Source organism: Macrotis lagotis, chromosome 2 (genome assembly GCF_037893015.1).
Source record: "Macrotis lagotis isolate mMagLag1 chromosome 2, bilby.v1.9.chrom.fasta, whole genome shotgun sequence".
NCBI lineage: Eukaryota > Metazoa > Chordata > Mammalia > Peramelemorphia > Peramelidae > Macrotis > Macrotis lagotis.
The window spans coordinates 207,651,953-207,671,705 of record NC_133659.1 but is presented as its reverse complement, the minus strand read 5'-3'; the positions used below and the strand labels follow the sequence as shown (position 1 = coordinate 207,671,705).

The 19,753-nt window shown below is 41.1% G+C and overlaps 1 protein-coding gene across 2 annotated transcripts in view; it reads right to left on the bottom strand.

Annotated features, from left to right (window-relative positions):
- Positions 1 to 252: 252 nt before the first annotated feature.
- SDK2 (sidekick cell adhesion molecule 2) overlaps positions 253 to 19,753 on the bottom strand; it is a 442,394-nt gene continuing 422,893 nt past the window's right edge. The window contains exon 46 of one of the 2 annotated variants that reach the window (XM_074224650.1): positions 253 to 5,861. In XM_074224650.1, the coding sequence (XP_074080751.1) occupies positions 5,508 to 5,861 (354 nt within the window). In that variant the 3' untranslated portion in view covers positions 253 to 5,507. The remainder of the gene's footprint in view (positions 5,862 to 19,753) is intronic. The other variant, XM_074224651.1, reaches the window with a different exon arrangement.

Below are 19,753 nucleotides of genomic sequence, written 5' to 3'. Positions count from 1 at the left end.
GCACTAAGAGATATGTGACTCAGTCTGGGTCACATAGCTAGTCTGTGTCAGGGGCAGACATGAACTCTGATCTTCCTAGCTTTGAGACCACAAGTTTCTGCTTTTCCCAGTTAAGTATAGATTCCATCATATCTGAGAATGTAGTAAGACTATAGGTCAGACCTTTGTACCTATTTGTAGATCTGACCCTAATCTCAAGGAGTTAATCTCAAATTGATTGTTCAAGTGCCTGGGTTCTGAGAATGATTGATTTCTTTGACCCTTCCTCCCACTCCCAGCCCTGTTTAAGGCACTGAAGCAATAAGAAAGGTCAACATGACATTTCCCAGCATGATCTGGTATGGACTAAAGAATGAAAACTCCACCAAATCTCAAAAAAAAATTTATTTAGAAAATGCTGACAGTTTGACAGGACATGAGACATCTTGTGGCATTGTATTTCAAACCATTTTTTCCCCTTGCCTTTCATTTAAAAAATAAACCTGCTAACAAGCTATATGACATATATATATATATATGTATATATATATATTTTTTTCTTACAGACACCTGCCATGATTAAATACTCTCCTATTTTTTTCATTATCTCTTTTAAATCAAAAATAAAGATTTTTGCTGATTTTATTTTTCCTTTTTATTTTTTCGGAGTGAATGTGAGAGTAAAGAAAATAACATGTTCAAACACTTTGGGTTATTCAGAGGGGACACAAGCACATCACAAAGGCGTGGACACCAGGGAAGGGGTGCATTGGCATTGACCTGCCTCCTGGCAGTCCACAGGGGAAGCTGGACTCGGGTAATGGTAAAAAATCACCCCTTTCAGCTTGCCTGTTTGGATGCCACCAGGTAAGACCATGAATATGACCACGTTACAGGATTCACAGAGCTGACTTTTGCCACTCAGATGGCTTCTGAGCTGCTTCCCATCCCTCCTTTCCTTGAACTCTGGTTCCCAAGGGAGTGCCACTTCCAAGGACTTGCTGATCCCCAGAGGGCAATTAGGTTGATCTTAGTAAATTGAAGACACCAAGGATAAAGGGAGTCCCCTCCCAGGGGTGGGGCTCTGGCACCTTTAAAATCACTGCCCTAGGAGAGGTGTGGACAATGTCAGAAGGCCACAGGGCAGCATGAGCTGGGCAGGGCTGAGCTGGGCTGAGGCAGGTTGGGCTGGAGACCATCTTAAGACAGTATTCTTTTCTATCTCTTCTAAATGATGGCAGTTGTGAGTAGGCAGAAGAGTGGTTGATGACCTCTTGAGATCTTCACCACTAGAGCTAGGCCTGGAAATACCCCTTAACTTGGGGGAAAAGGTGCTTTTGGGATCCAGGGTAGGAATATTTGGTTCATCAGTCCTTGTGCGTGGCTGATCCTGTGGGCAAGAAGGAGTGAAGAAATCCCAATAAATGGGCTCCTTGATGCCAACACAGATTAGTGACTTTAGTTGATTCCTTAAGTTAGATGGGGTCATCCATAAGTCATATATACACATAGCCGTGGGGTGCCATGATTCAGTTTCTAGATGTGATATGCTCCTCTTAGATCCTTGTGGATAACATTGGCATCCCTTCCCAGACCTAGTTGAAATATGTTGTGGCATCCAAAGTGTGTTTCTTTGGAATGCTCTTCAGAAGCCTATACCACCCATTTGCCTGAGACAATTATCTAGGAAAAGGAAAAGAGCAAGCACATTCCAGCTCAATAACATATGTAAACAGGAGAGGAGAGGAGCTTCTTTTGGAGAATATGGTGGTCTAGATGCCAGAAACCTGAATTCCCATATGTAGCTATAACTGGCAAGAGGCAAATTTCCAGTTGCATGGCCAGTTGATCTATGAAAAAGACTCACCTTTGGGCTAGCTTGATCTCACTGATACATCTGGTCTGTTTCTTGTCCTTACAAATCTCAAACACTAGCTTTGGCCCAGCTTCATAGCTGGACTAGCTATTTGCTCCTTATCTAAGAGAAGCAGGTAAGCACTACCTGGGTTATTGTTTTTTCACTCCCCAGGGAAGCACTGAAGGGTGTTAGTATGAGGTCAGATGAGGGTTGTATATATATTTTTGTGTGTGTGATTGCAAGTTTGTATATTTTTGTATAAGAGGCAGTGTGGCATAAGAAAAAGACAGCTGGTCCTAGAGAAAGGAAGACCTGGGTTTGAGTTCTGCCTTTCAGAATCCCAGGCAACTCTAAGACTGTAAGATGCAGAGAAGATGCTACTCTACATTGAGAGGGAAAATTCCTTACTAGTAGCTTCCTGTAGCATTGAAATTTCTGATCTAAGAGAAAAAAATATGTGCACATTTAAAAAAAGGAATTTTGGCTGTATAAGATACATATGTGTATATATACATACATATGTTATATATTATGTGAATAATATATATCTGTATACATATACCCATATTTTTATATTTTAAAAGTTCACAATTTTCTAAATGGAATGGAAAATTCCCTAACATTAACTGGAAACTTCTTTAAGAGGCCCAAATTGTAGATTGGGAAAAGGAGAGGGTTATTTTTTCTTTTCTTTTTAATGAGAGAAGAAGAAAGAAAAAGCAGTATGATCAAATGAGGACAGTGGCAGATGTGTTGCCATGGAGATGGTGGGATGCTTGATGTGGGGTTGGGGGAAGGGTATTCTGAGACCTGAATCCCATGCTGGCTATTTCTGATCTTTCTTCCTCAAAGCTTTCACTAAGAGAGCCTTCACTAAGCTAAGGCCTGGGTTAAAAAAACAAACAAAAAAGCAAAACCAAAAACCCACACCCAATACCTCTGCTTTGTCATTCTTTGTCTTAATTTGAACCCAAGGGTGGGGATTTTCCATTCTATGACATCTCTTCCTTTGGGAAGTTCTTTCTCTGAACCATCTTTTGTCAGCTTAGTTTGACACCTGGTGCACAGACAACCTGTCAGCTAAGTTGTTCCTTTGGTCCCCAAGAACATTTCCTTCACATATGGTTAGAATCTAAGTTAATCTTAGAGACAATGGTTGATTCTGCCATTACCAGGCTCCTGTAACTTATGGAAATCAGTTGTTATTTCTTGAGGATGGTCAGTATGGAAAAAGGTAGTATTTGAAACAATCTGCAATCACAGTGACATCCCAAGATCCTCTGCATATTCTTCAGGGCTTGAGTCTTGTCCATTTCCGGTGTGGGGGGGTAGGCTTAGATTCCCTCTCCCTGTCCCTTTTAGGGCTTCTCATGATGTGGACCAGGTACATAGTTGTATTAATCCAGTTTCATACTTTTTGATATTCTGTTTGGTTTTTCTAAGAGATCTGGTCACATCACCAAATCATCTCACCAACCACTGCTATCATCAGGAAGCTCCTGGTTCCATTCTCTAGTCAGCTTTCCAGAGGCAGACCCACTTCTCACCCCTCCCTCTACAAAATAGTGACACTGGAATCCCAGACCTTGAGGCCTGCTGTGAGGATGTCCACCTTTCCTTCCCCAGCCTCTAAGTGTTTCTGGGTACCTCTTTGAGACCAGAGATCTGGAGTGGTTCCTCCTTTCTATTGTTCTGCTCTACAGACACACTGCATCTGGGCATAACAAACTGGTGAGAATATCCACAAAGTCAAAGAAAGTAGCTTTTGAAAAGTACATTCTTCCAAGTGGGTAACTTTGGGGAAAAGGATTTTTTTCCTTTGTCAACTATTCTTGTCTCCCAGGGCATCCTCTTGGTTGCCCTTTCCTGGGGTAGCCCACACACCCTGTGGACAGATTCTCCCATATATCTTAAAGGTATTTTCCCCTCTAAAAAGGTCTTTGGCTCTTTGTAAATGGGGTATTTTAGGGAATGTGCAAATGTGTATGCTTGTTGGGAATGACCTAATCTCTCCCTGCCGCAACTCTGTCTCAGTGTACAGATCTGACTGTTCCTTCTGTCCTTTTCTTCTGCCTACTAGGAAAAGGAAAAGTTAGGACATTAATATAGCTTCCTCAGGCCTCATTCCTGGGAAGGCACTGAATGTTTGTGGTGTGTGTGCGTGTGTGTGTGTGTGTGTGTGTGTGTGTGTGTGTGTAAGACACAGAAAAATGAGACACCAATGTGAATGTGTGTTTGGTTTGCTATGCTAATAAAAGAAATCCAAGTGATTTCTGTTCTAAAAAACAAGAGGCTTTGATTCTCTTTCAGAATACCAAGTCTGTCCTCTCTTCCTGCTTCCAGTTCTGTGCTGTGAGAAGGGTGCTCCTTCAACATGGAAGGAGGTTGTAGGATGTAGAAAGAGAAGCCTGGTGTTTGCCCAGGTGAGGACCCCAGTCTCTCACCCAATTCCCAGCTCCAGGGAATAATTTTTATATTTTTGGTTTCTTGTTTCTCCAGAACAGTTCTCCTGGGGACCTTCCCTTCTTCTTCTTCTTCTTTTTTTTTTAAAGGCCCAGGGCAAACACAAGGAAAGAAAGAAGATGAAACAAAGCTTCATCTTAATCTCAACAAGCTGACATTCTCCATCAACATCTTCCCCAGTGAACCATATCTTCACTGCAGTGGTGCATCCCTGCTTCCTGACAGCTTCTATCCCTCCTAAGCCTGTACTCAAGACATAGAATTCAAGTAAAGTGATTATAGGACTTAGCTGCCAGGTCCCAACCCCCCCCACTTGCTAGCTTAACAATAATAGGTAAAAAAGAGCTAGCTGGGCTGCCTCCTGAGGTTCATTTGTTTCTTATTAAAAAAAAAATAAACAAAAAACTTGAGAGTTAAACCAGAGCCCCATCCAGGGAAGAGTGGAGTATGGCCAGGTACAGGGAAGAATAGGGGCCTATTCCAGGGGAGTGGTTGGCTTTGACAGTATACTGAATACTAAAAATATAGAGTCCAATATCTTCTGCCTAGGGACTACTCACCCTGAGTTCTCACATTGTCTAGATTCCTAGACCCTCAGGGGATCAAGCTAACCCACCATGGTCTCTTCCCCCTCCTCCCCTCTTTTATTCATTTCCACTCTACCCCAACCCACTTTTGAGAAATTAGCAAGGCCAACCTGGGTAAGAGGGGATGGAGAAAGGTGGGACTTTGGCTTGAAGGATTCTCATCTTGATGGAGAAAGGCAGCAAATGTCGGTGTGGGCATTGGCATCTTCATGACCCAACACTGAACCCCAAGTGCCATTGTGGAAATGGAGCAGGGATATTGAGGCAGGGACAGTCATTCTGTGTTTCCCTTCTCCGTAGAGGTCTGCACTGAACTTTGCCACCCTGTGAAAACTGGGCTCTTTTCTTCATTTCTGTGCAACCCTCAAAGCAGCAAGGGTCTAGCAACCTTAACTAGGACTGATTGTCTTCCACATTCACATAATACATCTGCTTTTTTTCCCCCTTTCTCCCTTTCCTTTCAGGATAAGATTTTGCTAGCCCCTGAATCTCTGGAAAAATAAAGCGGGGAGGTGAAAAGTCTACTTGAATCTGAGTTTTGTTTTGTTTTAGGAGAGGGAAGGTAAGTGTTGGGGTGAGGAGAATTTATCTTGTACCATTTTTTTCTTTCCTTTCCAATATCAAACAAATGATGAGAATCCAGCTATAGGGGCCCGGGACCCAGGAGCTAGGCTACTGGGTGGCCGGTAGAGCGTGCTCTGTTGGTTGGGGGGATTGGCAGGATTCTGGGGCGTTGGAGTCCGACTGGCTTTGGGCCGGAAGAGGCTGCCCTGCTGGGTGCTGTTGTTGTTAGCGATGGTGGTTTGCTCGGGCTCCCCTGAGTCGCTCTCTGTGTAGCTGTAGGCTTGGGCCCGAGAGATACCCTTTTGCTGCCGCCTCCAAGAGTTGTAGTAGGTGGGGTCACTGATGTAATGGTTGACAAATGAATGGGCCTTTTGGTGGTTCTGGTCTACCTCATACTCGCTGTCGCTTCCCTGAAGGGGACAAAGGGTGAAGGGATATTAGTGGCTAAGACAGAAAGTCAGTCAGACATTATCCTGTGGGGAAAGGAGTGAAGATCTTTGGCTATTGAACTGGGGACGGAGAGGCAGAAAGCCTGAGTTCTAGTTCCAGTTCAGTGAGTGGCTCATATGATCCTGATCCAGTCAATCCCTGATCTTGGAATCTCATATTCTCCAACTGTAGAAGAGAAATAAACGTCCTAATTTCTCATAGCAATGCTCTAAGTTCCAATGAGAAGAGACCTTTGAGGACACTCAAATAAATTATGAAATGCTTGTTCTATGCCAGCCACCTCATTGAGTGCTAGGTAAACAAAGATAAAGCAAAAACAAGGGTCTTATGTTTTAAATGGGGAGATAGCCTATATAAATCAGGATATGCAAGATAGACTGCTAGGTCTGGAGTCAGGAAGCTGCTGTGCATTTGTATCAGGACTGAGTCTTCATGACCCCATTTGTTGTTTTCTTGGCAAAGATAATGGAATAGTTTGCCATTTCCTTCTCCAGGTTCAGGAAGACCTGAGTTCAAATCCAGTCTCAGACACTTAATACTTGTGTGATGTTAGGTAAGTCACTTAATCTTTGCCTCAGTTTCCTCATCTGTAAAATGGGAATAATAATAATACTTGCCTCCCAAAGTTGTTATATCAAATTAGATAACTGTAAAGTATTTTGTATAGTGCCTGGCATATGAGCACTATATAAATAATAATTTTAACATTTTAATATATCTAATTACATATTCAATGTTCTTATTATTATATTAATTTTTATAATTCATTATTATTATTCATTTATGTTATTATAAATAAAGTAACTTTAGAGGGGACAGCACTAGCAGCTGGGGATAGGGGTAGAACAGGAAAGGCCTCCTAGAGAAGGTGATCCTTGAATTGCCTTCTGAAGGAAGCTGAGGATTCTGAGTCAAAGGTTGGGAAGTAGACCACTCCAGCCACTGTTAACAGTCAGTGCAAAGACGGTGTTAGGAGTGAAGCTTTTGGTAATAGCAAATCAGCTAGCGTGACTGAATCAGAGAGTGCATGGGGGAGGGCAGGGATGGTAAGATGGTAAGAAGATCAGAACAGTAGGAAGATGCCAAGTTGTCAAGAGCTTTACATGTCAAACACAGGGAGTCAGTGGAGTTTAGTGATGGAGGATGACATGTTTGGGGACCTATGTTTTAGAAAAATCACTTTAGTAGTTGAGTGGTAGATGGTTCAGAGTGCATAGAGGCAAGAGGACTAATTAGGAAGCTACTGCAATAGTTCAGGTGATGAGCGCATGACTTTTTTGCTGTTGTTGATCAGTAGTTTCAACCTCTATGTGACCCCATTTGAGGTTTTCTTGCCAGAGCTATTAGAACGGGTTTGCCATTTCCTTCTCTAGCTCCCTTTACAGATGAGAAACTGAGGTAAACAAGCTTAAGTGACTTGCTCAGGGTTCACAAGGCTGGTAAGTCTGAGGCCAAATTTGAATTCAGGAAGAAAAAATCTTGACTCCAAGTCCAGTGCTCTATCCACAGTTAGCTGCCCACCATCACCTGTATAGAATCATTGGTACTGAGATGATTAAACCCATGGGAACTGATGAGATCATTAAATGAGAAAAAAAAGATGGTGGACACCCCCAGTTAGCAGGCATGAAATGGATGAAGAGCCAGCAAAAGAGACTGATGAGAGGATTGATGGGTAAGGAGGAGAACCAAGAGAGAGTAATCACAAAAGCCTAGGGAAGCCAGAAGGGGCAGGTGGTGAACAGTGGCAGATGCTTCAGAGAGCACACAAAAGAAAAGGCCGTTAGATTTAATAGATCACTGATGACTTTCTTTTAGGTAGATTTTTTTTCAAGGAATTTAGTAGAGAAAGGAAGGAGAGATATAAAGTTTTTTTTCTTTTCTTCCCAAGGATAGGGAGATAAGGAATTTTTATAGGCAACAGGAAAGGAGCCAGTAGAAAGAAAGAGATTAAAGATTAGAGAATGTATAGGGATAATGGTAAGAGCAATTGGCTAAACAGTACAGGAGGGATCAAGTAGGTTAAAGCCCAGTGGAGTCAGAAGGACCTGAGTTCAAATCTAACCTAAGAAACTTACTAGTTGTGTGATCTTTGGGCAACTCACTTAACCCTGATTATTTCCAAAAAAAAAAAAATCAGACTCATTTTCATGCCTTCAAATCTGGCCTCAGATGCTCACTAGCTGTGTGAACCTAGGCAAGTCATTTAACTCTTTTTGTTTCAGTTTCCTCATCTGTAAAATGAGCTGGAGAAGGAAATGTCAAACCACTCCAATATCTTTGACAAGAAAACCCAAAATGGGGTCATGATGAATTGGATGTGGAAACAAATCAACAAGAAGGTGGCATTAGTGAGCAGAAGGGTATCCTCTTTAGAGATGGGTATGAAGGAGATGATGAGAGTGGGGAGAAGGAAATGCTTGAGAGATATGAGAGGAGATGAGAGAGCTAGTAGCAAAGCCAGTTTATATATAGTTGATGTATAATCTTTGATTTTTTGTATGCTAAATTATATTATGTAGTCCCTCATGGAGATTTAGCCATATAGGAAATGACTATATCTTTACAATATATTGTTATATAAGAAGTTGAGAGGACAATACTCAACTTTTTCCTTGAATTAAAAACACTTTAAAGATAAAATTTAAGTGTAAAGAATGGGTCATGTTAATTACTCCCATGTAACAGATGGGAACACTGATTCACAGGAACTTAAGACCAGCAAAGAGATGATATGGTATAATGGAAAAGAGTCCTAGATTTGGGAATGTAACACTTGGATTTGAATTTGATCCACAGCCTGTATGACCTTGGGCAAGACAGTGAATGTCTCTGGGTCTCAATTTCTTAATCTATATAGTGGTTGGATTTGATGGCTTCTGTGGTCCCTTCTAGTTCTAGTCTTTAATTCTGTCATCGGATGAATCTAAACTTTTAGTCACGATGTTTTGCCCACTAAGCTAATTCATATCTCTGCTCCCATGAGACTGTTCTACTCTACAGCCAAGGCATCTTTGAATCCCCTGAGAACTGAGTTAGAGAGATGCCTCAGATACTGCCTCACCCCAAGAAAATCTCCTGCAAGCACTCCCCTAGCCCAGAGGCCCTGCTTGTTGGGCAGCTGGTGGTTCCTGCCCAGAGTAGCCAGACAATGGAAAATCCTCCTGCTTAGCTCTGCCTCCAGTTCTTCCCTCTGTGACACAATACTGCACAATACAAACCAGCCTTTTTCATTTCATTTGCCTAGCTGCTAGCCTAGAATGGAACAAAGAAGAACACATGGATAATAGGGACTATAGGAGAGAATCACCTCCCCCCACCCCCACCAGAGAGAGTATGAAGGGAAGGATATCACCTGGCTGAAGGTGGAGAGGGGCTTGGTGGCATTGCTCCTAGAGCAAAATCATTTTCACCAAGCTGGGGGTAGGGGAGGGGATGTGCCATGACACAATTGCTTGAGCTAATAATTCTTTTTTTTTTTTTTTTTTTTTAGGATTTTGCAAGGCAAATAGGGTTAAGTGGCTTGCCCAAGGCCACACAGCTAGGTAATTATTAAATGTCTGAGGCCGAATTTGAACTCAGGTACTCCTGATTCCAGAGCTGGTACTCTATCCACTGTGCCACCTAGCCGCCCCAATAATTCTTTTTTTTTTTTTATCATTTATTTAAGCCTTAGATTCAAGATTGTGGGAAGGGCCTTTAAGATTAGGCTCTGGGAAGAGGCTGGGGTGGGGGAGACAAACTATTAGTAGGAATAGAACATTGATACAAGTTCAGGGAACTCTAGCTAGACTATCCTGGTCTGAGAGTTGGTCCCCAGAAGAGTCATGCTTAGTCTGAATAGGCCCTAAAGAGTAGCCTTCCTTTGTAATTGATGCATTGAAAAACATTATCTAAGGGGCCAGCTAGGTGGTATAGTGGATAACACACCAGACCTGAGTTCAAATTGACCTTAGACACTTACTATCTGTGTGAGTCTGGCCAAATCACTTAACAAACACACAGGCATAGACTCACACATATACACTGACTCACAGTCACAATACATATTATTATATTTGGAATTGTCCATAAGCTTTACCAGATTGCCAAAAGATTCCATGGTATAAAAAAAAGTTATCAACCCTTGATCTAGTCTAAATTCTCACCACTAACATGGGCACCAGAAGATCTTGCCTTCCTATTGTCTCAGAGCCTATGCTGAACACCCCAGCACCCAGAGAATCCATCCTTTCCTTGGCTGTGCTCTTTAGTGGCTCACAAGGCTTGGACACAATGGTAGTCTCTTAACACACCTTTTGATGAGATGGAGGACCACCAAGCCTTGCCATCTGCATTGTCACTGCTGCTAAGGTTCTCTAGGCTTTACCACTTTCTTGATTTATAGGTTCTGGAGTCTCCCAAGGTTATCTGACCTACTTATATAACCTAAGAATTGGGGAGCCCTTGATCCCACCAAAACTGCAACCTTTCCATATCCTCTGATGCTGACCTTTCATGTCAGTTAGAGGATAAGCAATTTGAGAGGTAGGAGCTGTCTCAATTTTCCCAGTTATATGCCCAGCATTTACTATGGGTGCTCAGTACACAGTTAAGTACTCAGTAAAAGATTATTTACTCCATTTATTCTAGAGTTGAGAAAACAGGGAGACAAAAAAGGTGCACTGACTTGCCAAAAAGTCAAACACAGATAAGTAATAAGTCCAACATTTAAATCTAGACCCTCTGACTTCAAATTTCACCTTCTTTTCTCTGTGGCAAGATCTTGATCTCTGGAGAAAACCCCCTGGGAAGGAGGGGTTATTCTGGGGTTAAGCTCAGTTTTTGGGAAACCCAGACATCCAGTCATTCCAGGATTCCAGTTGTCATTTTAGGCATACCTCTATTGGAGCCCTTCTTCCCTTCCCCTTTCCCCCCCAGCTTTTGCTATAAGCCTTCAAGGGTTTTGGTGTTGTTTCATTTTTTTTATGGCTCCATTTGGGGTTGTCTTGGCAAAAATACTAGAGAGGTTTCCCGTTTCCTTCTCCAGTTCACTTTACACTGGGGCTAAGATGACTGAGGCAAACAGAATGAAGGGTCTTGCCCAGGACTCTCTAACTTGGATCTTCTGGACTTCAATTCTAACAACATTCTATCTTTCAACACCTAGCTTCCCCTTTAAAAGGTTACTTTCAATCTATCTGTATCTAATCTGGTATCCTTTGTTTCCTTTACTAGAATGCCTCTTTGAGGAGGGTGGGGCCAAGACTAGGGTTTTTGGTGGATTTACTTTTCCTTTTTTTGGTAACCCTAGGGCCTAGTTCTGCCTGGAACATATTAAGCATTTAATACAGACTTGCTGACTGATTGAATGGCATGGGGCTGAATGAGAACTGGGCAGACCTCTGGGACAAGATGGTGAGGTACCAAGTACCTGGGTATTGGTCTGCTTGTTCCGGGATGACTGAGGCAGACAATAGGGCCATTTGTGACAATGCCTGCCCAAGACTCTGAAGGGGAACTGAGGTTTGGGGAAAGAGGAGAGGTGGAAGAGGGTGATGGTGGGGGTGGTATTTATGTATCGGTGAGAATAGAAAGCTGGCGAGCAGCTGGGTGGGCCCTCCTTCCCCCTCCCCACCTCCCTTTCCCCCCTCTTCTTAGCATGAAATCATGGAGGCTTGGAGGAAGGGCTTGGTAGGGGGTGGGGAGGGGTGGGGAGGCCTTTTCTCTGCTTCCCTCTTGAGCATCTGGCACTAGCCCTCCTGGGAAGTTGCATCCCCCATCGTGCACCCCATCCGTCTGCTTGGAATGCGGGACAGGGCTTTTTATGTTCCTGGGAGGAATGGGGGTGGGGGGGAAACCCTGGGCATGAACGGGGGAGGGGTCCGGCGCGTGAATAGGGGGAAGGGCTGAGAAATGAACAAAAAAAAAAAAAAAGGAAAGGGGAGAATCTTTATCTGGCCTCCATTTGCTTCCACTTCAGCAAACCCACCCCAACCCTCTGCCCAGTCTGGCCAGGCTAGGCCAGGTTAAAGTGGCTGCCCCAGAGGGAGGCCTATAATAACTGCTGTTGCCTCCGCCTCCTACGGGAGGTGGTGGGAAGATGGGGGAGTGGGCTTTGTCTCTCACATCTGTTTCTTTTCAGGCTGGAGGTGGAGTGTGAGGAGGAGGAAGAGAGAAGGGGGGAAGAGAGAAGGGGGGAAGCCAGGGCTTCGCTGCTTTGAATATTCTTTCTCGGGCTTTCAGTTCTCCCTCTGCTCCCCGTAATTGAATTCAGCCTTCCTGTAACTCTGCACACAAAAGGAGCCATTCATGGGCAGTCCTCGACTCAACTAGCCGGGCAATCAAGTGACAGCTTTCAGCTCCTGAGACTCTTAAGGACTCCTCAAAGCCACTCCATCATCGAGGAGAGGAGAGTTTGGCAAGAGAGGGGCTCCGGGGGCCAGTGGCACAGAATCTGAGATGAGGGAAGGGGAGCCACGTGAGGCCCACGGAAAAAGTCCCGAGAAAATGAACGGGAAGCAAAGGGTTTATTGTGTTGAAGCCCATCTCCACATTGCTGGCTAGGTTCTCCATCAGAAAGAGAAACTTTCCAGTGGGGATGTGTAGGTGGCTCAAATCAGATTGAAAGTCCTTGGGGGGGAGGGGCTTCACCCTGATACTAAGCAGACTGTGGACACAGGACTATGCAATTCTATCTACTATCACTATCCTTCCCCACTAATACTAATAGCCACTTTTACAGCAAGTCTTTCCAAACCCCTCTTAATTCTAGTAACTCCCCTCTGTCGATTATTTCCTATTTATCCTGTATAGAACTTTATATATATATATATATATATATATATATATATATATATATATATATATATATATATATTTGTATTGTCTCCCTTAATAGAGTGTAAGCTCCTCAAGGGCAGGGACTGTCTTTTATCTTTATTTCCCCAGGCCTTAGCAGTGTCTGGCTCATAATTTTTTTTTTTTTTAGGTTTTAGCAAGGCAATGGGGTTAAGTGGCTTGCCTAAGGCCACACAGCTAGGTATTATTAAGTGTCTGAGATCGGATTTGAACCCAGATACTCCTGACTCCAAGGCCTGTGCTTTATCTACTACGCAACCTAGCCGCCCCTATAATGTTAATATTATATTAACTTAATATATGTTTATTGCTTGACTGGTTTCTGAAAACCTAGAGAAAGGCATTGTGGTATAGTGGATAAGGCAGCTATGGCACAGTAAATAGAGGTGCTGCCTCTGAAGTCAGGAAGACCTGAGTCCAAATTCAGCCTCAGATCCTTACTTGTTGAGTGACTTTGGGCAAATCACTTAACTCTGAATGTCTCCTATCCAGGGCCATCTCCAGTGGTCCTGATTCATTTCTGGCCACTGGACCCAAATAGTTCCAGATAAAAGGTGAGGCTGGTGATTTTACACAGCACCCCATTATTCAAATCCAATTGTCTGTCATGGCATCACCTTCCTGATGTCATGGTCTTCTTCCAGAAGGAAGGACAAATATCATCAACACCAGGATAGATGAGAGGTTGAGAGATAGTGGATATGTTAGGAAGCCATTGCATTAGGCCAGATGCCTCATAATAAAGGACTGATGGGTACTAAGAGGCTATTTAAAAAAAACCCCAAAACTTTATTGGATGTGTTGAAAAGGTCAGAATTGGGGGGGACCACACTTGAAGCTGGATTTTACTTTTCCTTTTTTTCCTCTATAAATGCCACTCCGTGAGCTTCTAGGATATTTTGTTGTATTGAATACTGCCTTGAAAGAAGTAGGGGTAGGGTGGGGAAGCATTAGGGCTAGAAAGCCTTTTTTTAGGGGTTATATCTAGATTTTAGATGTAAAAATATTTTAGATTGTCTGAAGTTGTAGTCCAGTTTTAAGCCCTAAAAGCTTCAAACTTTTGAAATAGCCTTTATTTGTTATATCAGGATTTAACACCACCAACTCAATAAATTCCAGTGGCTTCCTGTCACCTACAGGATCAAATGCAAAATACATTCCTAACCTAGCCCTCCTACCTACCTTTCCAATCTTCTTAAACTTTACTGATATTACATCCTGACTGTTCTATGAAGAAGACATGCCATCTCTCAGCTTTGAGCATTTTTTTCCCCTTGCTGTTCCCCATGTCTAGAATGTCTTCAACTTTGTCTACTGACTTCCCTGGCCTTCCTTAAGTCCCAACTAAAATCTTGTCTTTTACAGAAAGCTAACCTTAATTCTAGTACCTTCCCTCTATTAATTATTTCCTATTTATCCTGTACATAGCTTGCTTTGTCTATATTTGTTTGTATGTTGCTGCCTCATTTTATTTAGAGCTTCTTAAGGGAAGGGACTGTCTTTTGTCTCTTTTTGTATCCCCTCTGCTTAGCATAGTGCCTGGCTCATAGTAGGTGCTTAATAAATGTTTATCAACTGATTTTGTAAAATCAAGCTAGGATTGAACAGGGCAACCTTATGTCAATGTAAAGGTACAGGAAGTAGCAACAAGTGAGGATATAGCCACCTTCCCACCTTGAACTTGCTAGAAAGATGCCTCTAGCTACTGCTGGTTTGGGGCAGGCCCAATTAGCACCCAGAATATTATAGATGTGGATAGTACCCACTAGGACATCAGTTCCATCATAGGCAAAATGAGAAAAATAAGGTCACTTCCCTCAAAGGTTTGTTATGAAGGTAGATGAGGTATCCCCAAAATCTTGGTAGAGTCTTAATCTTTAATAGTTTAAGAAAGTTTAAAATTATATTTTAATTTTTGGATTGCCCCATGTATGTAAAATGCTTTGGAAAGCTGAAATGATATCTACAGAAATGTGAACTAATAAAAAAAATGAGGTGATGAATAAATGACTTTTTCATATATCTCCTAAGTACAACTGAAATGAAAGTCAGAATTTCCAAAGAGGAGCCTAATAATAATAATGACACATTTTTTGGGGGGCAGGCAATTTGTAGGCAATGGGGTTAAGTGACTTGTCCAAGGTCACTCAACTAGGCCATTATTTAATGTATGAGTTGGAATTTGAACTCAGATCCTCCTGACTCTAGGGCCAGTGTTCTATCCACCTAGCTGCTCCAGTTTCTAAAGTGATTTCAAAATAATGGACATTCCTTTGGCATTTAAAGTTTGGCAAAAGGTTTTACAAGTATTGTTTCACATGAGTCTAATAATCTTGTGTAGTAGGTGTGGCTATCATGGTTGTCCCTTTTTCAGATGAGGGAATTGAGGCCCTGACTAGTGACTGTCTCTTCTTGAGCACTATTTCAGAAAAGAACCAGATACCATGATCTACTTCATTCCTTATTTTACTATCTCCTCCTCTCCAACCTCCATTAACTTTCTTTTCTCTCTCTCCTGCTCCTCCTCTTCTCCCCATTCCCCCATGCAAGTCTGGGACCATGAACTACAATCATCCATATTCCCAAGGTTTCTTGATGGATGGTGTTAGTCTACTTCTTTATTGTTCCATTCCCCATCCCTATATTTTTCTCTAAAATACCTCTTCTAGGCCATCACTTTCCTTTATTTTGTATCCTCCCTCTGCAGAATATAAACTCCCTGAAGGCAGGGATTGTCTTTGCTTATATGTTTGTAGTCCTTATACTTATCTCTGTACTTGGCCAGCCCTTATAAGCTCATTCATTTGCTCTTCTATGTTTGGTTCATTTAAAAAGCAATCACCTGACTTTATAATCATTCTTTCAACTTCAGCTATCTTGTTCAACAGCTGGTGAACACCAGCCATCTTACTGACCCATCCTTGACTTGGAATCAGTCCAGACTGATCAGCAGCTTCCACATGACCACATTCTCTCTTTATAAAATAAAACATAACAAAATAACCACACAACCCACACTTAGGACCAGTGCTGATATTAATCCTCTTTGAAAAATTGCTCGTAAAGACTCCTGTCCAATTTCTCCCTAGAGCCCAGGCAAGTAGAGACCATTGCAATGTCCCCCCCCCCTTTCTCTCAGAGGAATGGAATTTAGAGTTGTTTGATTTGTCATTGACTAATATATTATATATATATATATGTGTATCTATATATATATATATATGCAAGTTTTCATGAAGTTAAGGATTTTAGGATAGCTAATCTAGGGATGTGCTTTTAAATGTTTAACAACTATCTTCTTTCAGGAAAAAAGTGCACGATACTAAGTTTCATCTGCATTACTTACATTTTTTTCATCACTTTCTTAACTCTAGACATTCAACAAAACAATAAGTCAAGCCCTGATCTGTAGCATTTACCTATTTCTGAAGTATAGATACTACAATAAATATTTAACAATTGGCTCTCATAGATGGGTTTGAGCTGTTCCCCTGGCTAAATTCTAAACCAACCTAATCAATTTAATAAAGATTCAGAGCATCCTTCTCCCAAAAAGAAGATAATTTCCAAAATGTCTGTGAACATTGGAATAACTCCTGCCTTTGTTACCTTTTTTAAAAAGGCTCAGACAAAAATACTCAGTATACTTTCTCTCTTGGCTATTTCATCCATTCTTATGAACTAGTATAGTTCATAGGGCATAGTAAAAAAAAAAAGTGCTAGGTTTAGAATTAGGGGGCCAGGGTTCAAACCTCAGCTTTGGCATTTTGTATTTTTTAAATTTTATTTTATTTAAGGCAATGAGGTTAAGTGACTTGCCCAAGGTCACACAGCTAGGCAATTATTAAGTGTCTGAGGCTGAATTTGAACTCAGGTTCCCCTGACTCCAGGGTTGGTGCTCTATCCACTGCACCACCTAGCTGCCCCCCACCCCCATTTGTATGACTTTTGGCAAATCACCTGATCTTTTTTTTTATTTGGGAAATGACAGGGTTGAGGTAGGTGATCTTTTTTTTTAAAGTAAATGCTTATTTATATTATGTCTCTCCTCTAGATTAGTTCAAGAATACTTTAGTTTAATTTGCTTTCTGAGTTATGTTGACTTGATGGTTGTCAAAAGATGTGTTTAAGGAAGGTTTTTGTGTGGAGTAATTTCATCTGATGTCACAGAAAATTGTCTAGGTCTGGAATCTGGAACCCCTCCCTATTTGAGTTATATTCTTCCATTCAACATTCCTTTGACTCTTTCATTCCACTAAGAACTTGGAAGAACCCCTCTTGTTACTTGTCTCTACTATTCTCTTCCCCACTGCTATAAGGCTTTCAGATATTGGTGAAAAACTATACCTGTTCCTTCCTCTGTACCAACACCCTAAGCCTTCTCTCCTCCAAATACAGTAACTCTGCTTCACAGAGAGTCCTTGTTCTTCATTCCAGGAATTTTCACATGGGACTGATTAATCCCTGAGGATGGTCAGAATAAGGAAGGGGCAATTGGTCCTGCTATGTCATATAGGGAGGGATAGATTGAGGAAGGAAGAATTGATGAACAGCAGAGAGGACCCAGCTGTGGTTATACACCATAGATTTATAGTGGGTAACTTAGCTTATTAATAAGTTAATATGATGAATCAGTTCATAAAGGATGAGATAATCTGTCCATTATTATATTATTTGTTGATTTTTCAATCATCCTCATATAATTTCTTGTCTTAGGGTCTTCAGTGAAATTAGCACTTCAAAGGTAGGACTGGTCTTCTCATGCTTTTTCTCCCATGCCCAAGTCTCCTATTCCCATAAAACTTGAGATTCTGTGCTAAGTAGATCTTTCAGTGACTTCTTAAAAATCTCACCACTGCCTCCTGAGGGGAATCTTATTTAGAAAGCTGGTGTCCAGTTCTTGCAATACTGGCATATTTCACAGGTTCATGAGGTAGGTGTGCTCAAAGATTTCTTTTAGAAGTAAATTTATGAGGGGCAGCTAGGTGGTGCAGTGGATAGAGCACTGGCCTTGGAGTCAGGAGGACCCGAGTTCAAATCCAGTCTCAGGCACATAATAATTACCTAGCTGTGTGACCTTGGGCAAGTCACTTAACCCTACTGCTTTGTAAAAAACTAAAAAAAAAAAGGGAAATTTATGGTCCTGTGATTCTGTTACTAGGTGCCTGGCCTATTGTAAAACCCCAGAAAACAGAACTTCCTTCCTGCCTCCACTATCTCAGAATCTTTGGCAGGGACTTCAGAGGTCATCTAGTTTAAGGTGGGGGTAGGAATCTTATCCTCTTCCATATGCATAAGTGGTCAGCCAGACTCCACTTAAAGACTTCCTGCAAATGGAAAAATACTACCTCCCAAGTCAGCTCATTCCAATTCAATGTTGGATGGCATTGACTATTACTACATTTGGCTCCTCCACTCCCACCTCCACCTCTCTGTCCTTATTTCAAGTCTAAATCTGCCTCTCTTCAACTTTCTATCCATCAATTCTATTTTCTGTTTTGCTATTCTAAGAAGAATAAATCTTATTTCTTTTTCAAAGGACAGTTCTTCAAATACATGAATTAAATCAATTCATGTAAGCATTTATAATTATACCGATATTAATCATTATGAGTTTAATATTTAGACATTTGTAATTAATTATACATTCCAATATTAAATATTAATCATTGTACAGTTAATGATTTTTATTTAGATTATTTATTTAGATTAATTATACATATTAAAATAATATATATTACTGAATGTTAGGTATTGTGCTAAGCATTAGTGTATATAAAGAAAAAAACAAGAACTATTTTTATCCTCAAGGATCTAACATTCAGATAGGGAAGATAACTCATACATAAATTAGTACATAAATGAAACATATAGAATAGTTTGAAGGAGGGTAGCCTTAGAAGGGAAGGCCATAACAGTTGAGGGAACTGCAGAAAATTTTTACTGATATCTTATTTTTATCTCCTGGATTTCTCTCTGCATCCTATTCCCTCTCATATTCCAAAAACCTATTCCTCACAAACAAATAATTTTTAAAAAAAGAGGAAGAGGAAAAATAAAGTTCTCCAAAATCAATACATTTAAACTATCTGATGTTATATCTGTGAAGGTTGTACTGTAGTATTAATGATAGGGAACAAAGAATCAAAAGATTGGAAAAATCATTAGTATTTGTGAAGGGTTTTAAATGTCAACTAGAGGAGTAAGTGTGTATGTATATAGTCATATACTATGCAATTGCACACATACACATTATATACCTATAGAAACACATGTCCATATATGTATACACACATGCATGTTATTATACACAAGCACACACACATGTGTAAACACACAGTGCATGTATGTAAAATTTTATCCTAACAACTGTAAGAAAGAGGTACTATTTTAATCCCCATCATACAGTTGAGGAATCTGAGACAGCAATTAGTGTCTTGCCCAGTGTCCATAGTTAGTATGTATCTGAAACAATAATTGGACTCAGATCCTCCTTACTCTTGGCTCAGCATGCCATCTGTTATGTCATCTGGTTGCCTCTCTTGAGTTTACACTTGATCCTACAGGTAACAGGGAGTCATTGGAGTTTGTTGAGTAAGCTGTGGAATGACATGGTTAGATTGATGCTTTTCAGAAAATTGATTAGGTAGCTATGTGGAATACAGTTTGGAGTAGGAAGAGTCAGGGCAGGGAGTCTCATTGGAAGGCTATTGTAAGAGTCAAGGTGATAGATGATGAGATGAATAAGGGTAGTAGATGTGTGAAAGAAAGGGACATATGTGAGAGGAGTTGTGGAAAAAGAAATTACAGGATTTGGCAATTTAATATATGGATTGACACTGAGTTGAAGATGAAACTTAAAAATTTTCATATATGATTGTGATGGAATTCTACTGTGCTATAAGAAATAATGAACAGAATGCTATCAGAAAAACCTGGAAAGATTTACATGGACTGAAACAAAGTGAAATGAGCAAAACCAGAAGAACATTGTACACAATAACAGCAGCAT